The 12,665-nt window shown below is 42.1% G+C and overlaps 1 protein-coding gene across 1 annotated transcript; it reads left to right on the top strand.

Annotated features, from left to right (window-relative positions):
- Window positions 1-2,913: 2,913 nt before the first annotated feature.
- Window positions 2,914-11,338, top strand: adprhl1 (ADP-ribosylhydrolase like 1). The gene is made up of 8 exons (XM_080884327.1): window positions 2,914-3,529; window positions 4,730-4,894; window positions 6,140-6,265; window positions 6,453-6,593; window positions 6,690-6,817; window positions 6,911-7,043; window positions 7,128-7,293; window positions 8,661-11,338. The coding sequence occupies exons 1-8, from the start codon at window positions 3,316-3,318 to the stop codon at window positions 10,735-10,737; spliced, it is 3,150 nt and encodes a 1,049-aa protein (XP_080740453.1). The 5' UTR covers window positions 2,914-3,315; the 3' UTR covers window positions 10,738-11,338.
- Window positions 11,339-12,665: the final 1,327 nt, after the last annotated feature.

The following is a 12,665-nucleotide window of genomic DNA, read 5'->3' as shown; positions in this document are numbered from 1 at the left end:
GCACTCACATAAGCTCAGCGATTCTCTGCGCGATCAACCTCTCACATGTTTAAGCTGCGGGAGATTTCACTTGTCATGTTTGCATAGTAAGCTAACGATTAATAAGACGATGTCAGAGGAATTGGTGCGCAAATTATCATCACTCACAGATCAGTGCTGTCGCTCTCTATACACAGTTCCCGCGATTGCAAAGTGAAAGCAAAAAAACAAGCGCAAATTCAAACGCGATTTCAATATGTCACATATTGACAGTGGCTCACCGATGCCAATGACATAATTACCCAGCTACATTTCCGAAAGAATGCAAAAGCATTGACATATATTTTTCCTTCCTACAATAGCCCGACGGGCAGGGCAGAGATAGATTTTGGTAGCCCGACTGGAAAAATCGCTAGCTCCGGGACGTCGGGCTAGCGATATTGCAAGCCCTGTATCTGATTGAGGAATCACTCATCTTTGGAAAAGAGAGTTTATTACAGAGAAATGTCTCTTTCCAAAATAAAAGCTATACTATCCGCTTCTTCTGGGCTATATTCTCAGCAGCATATTAAACAGCTGTCTAAATGACTCGGCTAAAGTTAGTAGCATGCTTGCTTGTTTTTTTTCTGCTTCCACTTGTCTTTGCACTAGGATGATGTCGGCGTAAATGTGCAGTCATATTCGTTGTGTTCCCACTAGTGCTTTCAGGTTAATCTCGTTGAAATGACGTTAACGCCACAACACGGCAAATCTCCGTTAACGAGCTACCGCCAATCGCCCCATGCATGGGGCTAGACGGCCAACACGTTAACGAGCTAACTGCGCTAACACACTAGTTCCCACCCATGTAATTGAGCATTGCATGGCACATCCAACATACTGTTTTACTTTAGTCCATGACTTGCTTACCTTCAGGGTCATACGTCACATGAAAACCAAAATAATTCCAAACGCCAGATCTGAATGAGAGTGGGGGAGGTCCATGTTAAAAGGAGAGCTTAACTTCTGTCTCGCTAGCTTGCCCTGCGCTCTTCCTTCTGATGCTGTCTGTGTTGAACACTCAGTGAATCTGCGTTCGACTACTCCGCCTAGGCTGCACTGTCAACCCTAGGCGGAGTAGTCGAACGCAGATTCACTGAGCGCTCAACACAGACAGCATCGTCAGAAGGAAAGTTGATAAAATAAATTACAAATTTTGTATTGTTCGATACATATGCGTACCGAACCGAAAGCACTGTATCGAACGGTTCAATATCGATACGAATATCGTTGCACCCCTAGGCAGAAGGTACCAGAGCTCAGGTCCCCGTCACCCTCTCCTCAGTCAGGGTGAGCTGTGCGGCTTCCTGTATTTGTCAGTTCTGGTTCTGTCATGTGTTGTCACTTCAGTTAAACCATGTGCTGAATAAAGATAGTAATTCTCTTGCATCTGCAGCTACCTACAGGGGGAAATAACTTGACAACCTGGTTGGAAATGCTCATATTTATGTAAACACAGTCACTCATAAACTGTGGTGGTATGTGTGTGAATGTATCATTTTCTTTCTTTCTTTTTTTTTAAGTTCAAGGTAAATCGGGACTGGATTGTGGGTTCACTTCCAGACTGATTATTGCGTCACAGTGTTTGCCGTTGTAATTAAGTTAGACATCTTGCTTTAATAACAAAGTTTCCGTCCTGTCAGCATCGCCACCGTCAGCCAGGGTGGCTGTTATCTAACACCTGTGGTTCAGGAGTGACAAAACAACTTCCAGTATTTAGTGTTCTGTTACATTCAGTGCATTTTTAGTTGTCGAATGTGCGATCGGCTGTTTCTAGTCGCACGTGGTCATGGTCTTTAAGACAGTGTTATTTTTGCTGGCAAGAAAACAGGTATTTACAGAGTAATGTTTCTGCTGCAAAAGCATACCGAACATTGTTTTCTTGATAAATGTTGTCAATAAAGCATGTTGTTTTTAACAATCTTGTAAAAGGTGGGTTTTTTTCACAACTATTTGTAGTTTTTGATTTTAGTTTAGTTTTAATTAACTACAGTTGCCTTGATCCAGTGACCTTTGTATATTTACCCCTCAGAGTTTTCAAACAGCTAGATGGTGATGGGCAAAATGCTTGAGAACTATGAATATTGAAGTTTTATTGAAAAAGGGAAAATGATGTCATTGGTAATGTGCTGGAGAGGAGTCAGAGTGCCCTCTGCTGGACAAACTATCCGATGACCCCACTGTGAAATGATCCCATGCCTCTTTGTTTTACTTTTTTTTTAAAAAGTTCTTTCAGCTCATATTGAACAACACATACCAATTTATAATAATAATAATAATAATAATAATAATAATACATTTGTGTTATATAAAAGTTGTTTATGTCCAGTTGCACTTAACACAAACCCAGCACAGTGATTTCAGAGATGTTTTTAAAAAAATCAGCAGGAAATGGGAGGGGAGAAAACATCCTCCTGCTGAGGACGAGTTGCCCATCATGTTTGAGTGTATGTAAAATGGCTACTTGTTAACAGTTGCCTCTTATCAACTTGCATTCCTGCTGTATATCATCATGATCATTGTTCTTCTGGTAATGCTTTGTCTAGTGTTACTCTGAGTATAATAATAAGGGCAGCTGATGAATGTAAATAAGGGTTGGGTGTGGCACATTTGTGTAATTTGCAGTCAACCAAGTAGGGATTAAAGAAACTGAGAACAGGTCTCTACCAGTGCACATAACTGAAGCATAGATCAGCTGCTGATGTCAGAGGAGGTGATGAATAAAGATGCTTAAAACACTGAAGGAGGGATTAAAGTGTTGAGCTCTTGAGCTTATATGGTATCAGGGGGTCACTGATGCTCCCCTCTTACTCCTCTCTCATGGGACAGGAGGATTCTCAACAAGGTCCAGCACCAGCTGACAAGCTTGCACTCGAGCCCACAGCACATTCGCATCCTCTCCAGTGTGTCCGGCCCCTGTTACCATTCCACACCAAGCCACCCAGCTTTTCGGCTTTGGTACCGGGGGGATTGCCTTTTTAGGAGACACCTGATCACTCACCACCGCCCAGCTCAATGAAGCTGAGGCTGATAACACGATGCTTTCGTGTTTGCCCGCCCTTAAGAGTTTGTCTGCTAGAAACTAATGAGAAACTACAAGAGAGCTGCGAGGATGGGGAAGGCAGTAGAGCTCTGATGTGTCACGAACAAAGGAAAATGGGAGTTTTGACAAAAACCTCGAGAGCTGGAGAAGCTTTTTGAACTTCTTTAGGATGTTTTGGGGGAAGAAAGTTTGATCTGTTTCTTGTTTTTTGAGGTAGTAAAGTACACCTAAAAGGACCCAGATCAAAAAGCAGCATGGAGAAATTCAAGGCAGCCATGGTTTTAAGTGCTGCAGGAGATGCCTTGGGCTACAGAAAGGGCCGTTGGGAAAGGTGCACCTCGGGAAAGATAATCCAAGAGGAACTGGCCTCTCTGGGGGGACTGGCGGCCCTAAAACTGGATCCTGATAACTGGCCCCTAAGTGATGCTGCGCTGATGCACATGACCACAGCAGAAGCACTTGTAACAGGTACGTTTGGGATTAATGACAATTAGGATTTATGATTGTGATTCTGATCAAGATAAAAACACATATTTTACACCCAACTTCACAGAAAACCAATAATGGTCCGTCTTTTTGTGTTCACGGACGCAACCCTGATTTGATGCAAAAATAGACACGTAGCATCTGGCCTGTTCAGACTGGCTCTAATCTCTCTGTGCTCAGAGGGACCAGAATAGCTGCTTCTATACGGGCAAAGGAAGCTGCTAATCACGTTTTGGCAAATCAAAACTGAGTGACAAAACCTCACATACCCTGATCCATCTCTGCCACAGGGGGATCAAAGACAAAAATCTTAACGGGAACCTTACTATGCAGGCCCTCACCCAAATGCCCTCTTGAGCTCCCGCAATGTGGCTCGAAGTTTCCAGGACAGAAGAGTCCAAAATAGACTACTTTGGAAAAGCCTGTCCTCTGCTCCGCTGTCGGGAACAATAGCAGGCCTGACTCCTCTGTAATCTGCTGGTATCATGTGTGCCTGCAGATGTGGCTCAAAGCCAGTGACAGTGGTCCTGAGAAAGAATGGTGATGACATATTTTGAGATTAGCAAGCTCTATTTAGCAACAATCCAACATGCCTGCACATATGCACTTATGCACACATACACACAGCAGCCAGATAACAGCACATGGAGTGTAATGTATGTTGCGCTTCTCAATGTTTGCCCTGTCACTGGACTTACAGGGACAAAGTAAAAGCAAATGTTACAGCAATTATTACTCATTAAAGTAATTACATTACACAGTCTTCTTTAAAGCAGTGAGTAAAAATTAAATCTGAAAGAAAATAGTTCATATTTTCCCAGCACCTTCTTTCCACACATGCATTGGAGTGGACAGACTTCTTTATGAGTGAAGGTCTGAGTCCTTCATCACAAGTTATGAATCACTGACTAAAAGGTGGTTCTTCTCTGTCCACACGGACACTCTCTAATCCACACACACACATGTACAGTCCACAGATTCTAGCACACTGTCTGCGGGCTCTGCTTGTGGCTCCCAGTTGACCTCATAGTGTGTGGAAGTGACTCCATGCACGCCGCTGCTAATCAGCAGTGTGGCAGGCTGAGGCTAAATTTAGCTCATCAAAGCACCACTCAGCTCATCTTCCACGCCAGGCATGAATGACTTTGACTCGGGGGTTTGTGTGTGTGTGTGTGTTTCCAGATTACTGGTGTCTGGAGGACCTGTACAGAGAGCTGGTGCGTCTCTACGTTGAAGCCGTGGTGTCTCTCCAGGGCCGAGTCCCTGATCCCGCCACAGTGGAGAACTGTGCTCATCTCAAACCTTACAACTTTCTGCTTGCCTGGCACACACCTTTCAATGAAAAAGGTCACTGGAGATTTTAAATATATATATATGTAAATTGTATTTTAGAGTTCATGATCACATACGGTTCACATGCAGTCATCATGGATTTGTAATAATTTCTTGTTCTAATGTTCCAGGTTGGAATGATTGTAAGTTTGAATTTATTTTCTGTAATTCACACAGGGTCAAAAGTATACATACAGGCTCACTTGTGTCTTTAAACTTGACAAGGTCTATTAACTTCTTGCTAGTGATCATGGTTGACTGTAACAGGTAGTTTCTCTTTGTGAGAATAAAAAGGATTTATTTGACAGGACTCACTGGATTGACCAATACTCAAAACAATGGGGAACTCCAAGGAACTCAGTGAAGATATTAAAGGGGGGAACTGAAGATTTATACAAGCTGAAAAGGTCTCTTGGAGATATTTCTAAAACAAACTGCAGAATCCAGGATCATCAGTTCAAGCAACTGTATGTAAATACAAGGAACCACCAAGGCTCGAGCCTAGCAGATACAGAAAACTGCTGGAACACCAGCTTCGTCATCCACAGCGAAGCCAGTTTTACATCGCCTGTGATCGAAAGGGTGCAGACCAAGAAAGAAGTGCCTTCTCCAAAACCAACACCTTTAAGCTGGACTAAAATATGCAGCTGTCCACATAGACAAGCTAAATCTCTTCTGGAGAAAAATTTTATTTGACCACAATGACAAGGACAAATGTAAGAACACTGTACCAACTGTCAGGCATGGTGGTGGTAGCATCATGCTCTGGAGCTGTTCCTCCCAGGAATAACAGTACATTGCACAAAGTGGATGAACGAAGGAGAACTACCTCCAAATTCTTCAACTTCACCTAAAATCAACATCTTGCACAGTTAAATGAATTCTGCCAATAAGAGTGGTCAAATATTCAGACACAAATATGCCAGAAGTTTGTTGACGGCTGCCAAAAACTTGTTGAGATGCAACTCGCTAAGGGACACTTAACAAAATATTAGTGGGGGTGTATTTATATATATTTGACCCTGTGTAGATTGAATTTATTTTGGTTTTTGTCCAAACTTGTGCACCCAGTTTTTTTTTTAAAGTTAGTAAACATGCTGTACAATCATTTGACCTTGGACAAAGAACAGTTCAAAGAAATTAAAAGCCTCAAAGTACCATGACATTCATACCCATGATGAGCTTATGTACGTAAACTTCTGACCACAGTGGTTGATACAGTACAGAAACGTGTATCTGGATACATGTCTCCATGTTCAGGGTCTGGGTTCGGTGCAGCTTCCAAGGCCATGTGTGTGGGCATGAGATACTGGCAACCAGAGAGATTAGATAGCTTGGTGGAGGTCAGCATTGAAGCTGGAAGAATGACTCACAACCACCCTACAGGTGACGATGTTAACAGCTTCTAATCCTAAGAAATCTGTCACAGGCAGATAATTAAGCTGCTGTTTGACTGCGTAGTATTTCTATTTTAGCAGCAAGAACACAAATTTATTATGGATGTAACTGGTGAGCCTGAGCTATCAGCAGACTGATCAGGCGAAGTGTCTTGTGATCTCATTTGTGGCTTCAGGCTTTCTAGGTTCCCTGACAACGGCACTATTTGCATCCTACGCCATCCAGGGAAAACCTCTTGTGACATGGGGTCGTGAGCTCTTGAAGGTCATCACACGAGCTGCGGAGTACTGCAGGAAAACCATACGGCACATGGCAGGTTAGGCCGGGCCTGTCTGTGGTATGAAAGAAAAAGCATTTAATATGTGCACAAATGTCTGTGAAAGTTGATGTGTGAATGTGTATTCTAATGCAGAGTATCAGGAAAACTGGTTCTACTTTGAGGCCAAGTGGCAGTTTTACCTTGAAGAGCGAGAGATTGATAAGGAGGGACACAACAAAGCTTTGTTCCCTGATCGCTATGATGCTGAGGAAACAGACAAAGTAAGGCTTTTCTTTCAGAATTTCATGCCAATAGATGATAGTTCCTAACAGGCATGTTGCATGCCCGTTAACTCTGTTTTTCTGTCAGTACAGATGTACAAGCGTTGGAGTTCAGAGGGCCGCGCAGGCCGGAGAGGCCACGATGCCCCCATGATTGCCTATGACGCTCTTCTGGCCGCAGGAAGTGACTGGGCTGAGCTGTGCAAACGAGCCATGTTCCACGGAGGTGTGAGCTACAGCTCTGAGGTCCTTCACAGTGCTATGAAAGTGATATTTAGTGTAACTCATACTCTTTGTAACTTAATTATAGGTGAGAGTGAAGCCACGGGCCTGATTGCGGGATGTCTTTATGGCCTCCTGCACGGCCTGAGCCAGGTTCCCCCAGGTCTGCACCAGGATGTGGACAAAAGAGAACGCCTGGAGGAGCTGGGAGAGGCGCTGTTCAAGGCATCATCTGCAGAGAAATGCATAGACAAGTAATCCTGATATTCACTGGCCTGAACTCTGCTGGCTAGCAGCGACTCTGCACATCACTCTAGTAGTTTTAAGTTGTAGCCTGCTTCCTCCTTACTACTTTTGTCGTGCTATCCTTGGTTTTCCTTGGATCAGTATGTACAGATCTAGTTGCAGATCTGTCATGAATAACCTTTTATTATGGGTCACACTATCCAGCGTACAAAGCTGAGAGGAATGCTTTGTGTGGGATTGTCTGTTATCTGTCAGTCTAATATTCAGTTGATGGTAATGCAACACCTTAAGTGCCATGGAAAAGTATTTGACGCTTCCCCTGTGTGAAAAAGTATTTGGGCCCCTTGTTGAATCATAATTAACCACAGGCATGATTACTGGCAGACCTGTTAAAAAATGACTTAAATAGAACCTGTCCGAGAAAGTGAAGTAGGCTAAAAGATCTCAGAAAGCAACACTAAAGAAACAGCTGAGAGACTTCTATCAGTCTGGAAAGGGTTACAAAGCTTAAAGCTTTAGGATCCCAACGAAACAAGCTTTGAGCCATTATCCGCAAATGGAAAAAACTTGGAACAGTGGCGAACCTTCCCAGAAATGGCCGGCCTACCAAAATTACTCCAAGAGCGCATCAACGAGTCATCCAGGAGGTCACAAGGGAGCAAATATTATTTTCACAGCACTCTAGTACCTCACATACTAACGACTAATGACATGCCTCAATTATACTGAAATGACAGAGCAGTGGGGGAAAAAAAGGTTATTTTATAACCTGCTTTAACATGAACTATGTACTTTTTAGTCCAGATTAAATGTATTTTTAGCGCATGTGAGATGTGGTTGGGATGATTTTAACGTTTTTAAGTCATAGAATATTAATTTTGTGTTCTAATACCGTGATTATTATTGATGCTCTTGTCAGCAGCACATTGTCAAAGCACCTCTACACAGTTAATATTAAAATGACGTGACAATTAAAGTGTAGTTATATCACACGTAAAGTGCCCAGCTCTCTTTGTCGCCTTAATTTGATGCACAGCTTCATAATTCTATCAGACTTCCTTCTTGTTACACAAATCGCCCTCACAGTTTCCTGAACTAATTATCTAATTCATGCTGCTTTGCTACCAGTCTGGACATTTTGCTACGGGGTTAAAATGACTGCTGGAACTCCCATTTACAGCAAAAGTATTGTTTTTTTGTTGTTGGTTTCTTTTGCTTGCTGGTGAAATAAAACATGAAATCAAAGACATGCAGTTCTAAAGCACTTATTCTGGCGATTACTCCCTTAAAGCTAACTCTAATGTCCCCCCTTCTCTGCTGTAACGACTGCGCTTAAACAATAGTGGTGGTTTTACATGTCCTCTATTCTCTGTAGACAAAACTCTCAGAAAACTGCTAACATCCCGGATGCCAGTATGTTGAAGAAGTTGATTAGAGATCCAAAATGCCGTCCGGTGCTCCGTGGGATTCTCGAGAGTCTCCTGCAATACCTGACACAGGATCTGCCCAAGTGGATCACCAGAAATAGAAACTCGGAAAAGCCAGATGTAGATAATATATCACAAAGAAACGCAAGAAACAAACATCGTTCTGAACCAAGAAATGAGTCTTCAGTGAAAATGGCTCAAATTCAGAGAAACTGTGAAATTGTTCACCTGCCTGAACCGGAAAAAATAACCAGAGGGAAAACTGCTGAGACAAGTTCAAACCTCTCGGAAAAGCGCTGGGTGGAGACGCAAAGAAACAAAGGAAATCATACAGCAGGAGACTTAATACCCCGACGCCTTACCACATTCCAGCTGCTCCAGTCCAAATTCATAAGATCCACACCCAAACCTCCCATCACCCATCAGAGGGAGGTGGGAACTCTCCCCTGCAGTAGAGGATTGCTGGGTAACATGAACCGAGACAGCGAGGATGGCACGCAGAAGAGGGAACGAGCCAAAAGACAACGGAAGAAAGAAGGCGGCGTGAAGGATATGGTGGCCAAGTTTGCCATGGCTGAGCAAAAAGAGCAGAAAGTGCTGAATAAACAGCCGGTCAAACCAAGACTCATTGGAAGAGGGATCCTCTTATCTTCCATTATGGAGAAGTTCGAGACCATGGCCACTGTGTGTCAGGGAAGTGATTTAAAGATTTCTCATGAAAGGAGTTCTCAAGGAGTCAAAGTGGCAGTTAATGTAAAAGACAAGGTAGCTTCTCTTGAAAGAGAACAGGAGGGCGTCCAAAGTGTCCACAAACCAAACACAGAGAATCAAATTCTTCTCGGGCCGGAGCCGAAAGAAGATGAAATTAGAAATGTGCAGGATGACAGGAAAGATTGGGCACACTCACACTCGGGTGACAGAAAAGATTTGACGGCAGAGCAAATGGGAGAGAAGAGCTTAGATGATGAGGTTTGCTGCTCATTAAAACATGTGAAGGCTCAAGCTTATGATTTCAGCGTCCAACGGGAAGAATGTGATGATGAAGAACATTGTAGCAACAACAGACTAAAATATGCACATGTAGAGCTGCTCTGTTCAGCTTCTGTGACAGAGTGGTCGTTCCCAGAACCTTACAGGCTCTTGCCTCAGGTAGAGTTTCCACTCAAGTGGCATGTGGTGACAATCAGGACCTGCTCTCCTGTGTGGTCCATGTGTGTAGATTCCTCTTTCGAGCAGTTAGAGCAGGAAATCAGTCCAAATAGTTCAGAATGCCCAAAACAGGACAAGACAGCGAGGATAACAACAGCTAGTCCTGGTGGAGATGTGCAACAGTCTCTCAGTGAATCAGCTGCAGGTGAATCCTCCATTGCTATAACCAAAGGCAATGCAAAACCCAGTATGAAGGAATTTTCTACACACGCACACATCGACACCAATCACAACATAGAAGCAAATCCCCGAAGACCTATGGCAGTTCAAAGCAGGTTGCCCAGGTATGTCATCCCACGTGTTTACAGTTTTGGTTATCAACAAGGTCCCGATCAGAATAATCCCTCCTCTCAATTAGCTCTGCCCCCACAAATCATAAATCCTATCGATCCACTTCCACCAACGCAATCTGATACGTCTTTGGCTGCTCTTAGCACTGCACTAAAGACGCTGGAGAACTTTCAAGACACTAACCCAAGCCTGCGTAATGGCATCAGCCTCCCTACACACAGAAGAGGAACAGCAGCAGAGGGTGAATCACAAGAAAGAGACGGGGAGGTCGAAGAGGAAACAAAAGCAGCAAAACCAGTGGACAGTAAAGGCACAAGTACGATGCAGAGCGTTCGACTTTTAGAAGATGCTGCCAGTAAGGAAACGTTTGAAGACAGTCAGGTCTCTGCTGTAACTTTACCTCAACACAAGAGAGAGGATGCAAAGCAGAGACCGAAGTACACGACAATCAACTACGGGGATCCATCAGTCAAGCAAACATATAAACCCAAAGTTATACGATTTACTGACACCTTCACGTTCTAGACTGATAAATTCATGTTTTCAGTTTGCCCTGACAATACTGACTTACAAATGAACCACCAGGTAACTAGTATTATTCAATTAATATTATAAACAGCAAATTAGCTGCAATCCACAGGCTCATACAAACTAGGAAAAAGTCAAAGTCTAGTGCCGTTGGGTATCTTCTGTCATATTTATGGTATATTACAACATACAATATCCCTCCCAAGAATACTAACATTTTTACTGATAGACCAAATGTGTGTCATGGTTGAGTTGTTGCCATTTAAATCTGTGCGCAGACAAACAACACTGATGTTACACTCATTTGTCTTTAAACTGCTTTTCTTTCTGAAGCTGTGGTCTGACTGAATTTACTGTAAATGTGCTCAATGAAATGTTCAGGAACTGTACAGTACACACTGCTGTTTAAGTTTAACTGTATTCTGTCTACATATTTTACATGCAATACCCCTTTAATGCAATATCCCTTCTATTTGTCCATGAATAAAATGAAACAACACAGTATTATATGTTAGTGAATCTAGGTTGTTCATTTCTTTTTTTCTAAATAAATGCAAAACAGGACAGGAGCAGAACTCTAAAAATCTAAATTTTCCATTTTCATATGTGTGTCATTCAGGTCACCGACAGCAAAATACAGCTGACTGGGTTAATGAAGTTCTTAGAACCTTAATAGTGCATCTTAATAATATTCATTCATTTGTATAGATTGTTGAGTATAACTGAGACAGAGGGAGGCAAAAGTGCTGTCCAAATCTGTTAGCCAGGTAGGTGACATGTTTGTAAAGTTTTGTATTTATATTATTTTAGAAAAATGGGCAAAGTGTTCTTTAACCTCCTAAGACCCAAACTCTTTTATGGCATGCATTTTTAATTTCTCATTGCTATTTGGGCTGATTGGGACCTAAAGAATGTAAAAACAAAGAATTACCAGAATTTGTTTTTGAGAAAAATGAGATCCACATATGAGGAGATTCGTTTCAGATGTTGATAGAACAGTGGCATAATGTCCTCCTAAGTGCATATCAGGCCCTTGTAGAGAGTATTTTGGTCTAGACGTCCCAAAATGTGATGTCCACATATGTGCCAGGTCCTAGGAGGTTAAATACAATTTCAAAATGATTAAAAACTGAAATGTTAAAAATGTCAAAAAGTACTTTCTTTCGTGCATTTTAGCTAAGCAGTAAAAATCATGTGCTCCATCACTGAAGGACATGTGCAAACTCAAATTGTTCTTTATTGTTATTTTTAAGCTGTGTGGTTGTCAAAGGCCCTTTGACATAGACTAACATGGTTTACCTATTTAACTTACCAAGGGCACAAACACATGCCCTCATATGAACGTTTCAGGGTCATCAGAGTCTGTTCTGAAAATGTGGTGGTTTAATCTTGTTCAGTTCATTCTTCCTGTTCCCATGTGAAGACGCTGTTACAAGAACTGAACTGCTGCAAATGCACACTCTATATGGCTAACCATAGAGTAGCCTGTATTTTTATTTAGGTCTACCTTTAAAAAGTATTTGCTTTTGGTTGTTCAGACAAGAAAGAAAAAAGTGTGGTAACTTTGAAGCACTAAGAGTAAGTAGTATATACAGAGATGTGAACAGTCAAACAGGGCCTGGTAGGTCCGGATAGCTTTTTTCACCTTAATAAATGAAATCATCATTTAAAAGCTACATTTTATATTTACTTGGGTTATCTTTTTCTGATATTACAAATGTGCTTGATTGGAAACATTTAAATTTGACAAATACACAAATAATAAAATAATAATAAAAATAATGGGGGCAAATACTTTATCACAGCACTAGACAGGTTGTTGTAGAAAAGATAGAGGCTAACCTGTTCCATTTCCTGTACACCTCAAGGCTTACCCTCAGAGTTACTGGTGATAAAGAGCGTAGCTTCATTGTTACTGTGTTGAG

Source organism: Rhamphochromis sp. 'chilingali' (assembly GCF_963969265.1).
Source record: "Rhamphochromis sp. 'chilingali' genome assembly, chromosome: 6".
NCBI lineage: Eukaryota > Metazoa > Chordata > Actinopteri > Cichliformes > Cichlidae > Rhamphochromis > Rhamphochromis sp. 'chilingali'.
This window is presented reverse-complemented; position numbering and strand designations above follow the sequence as displayed.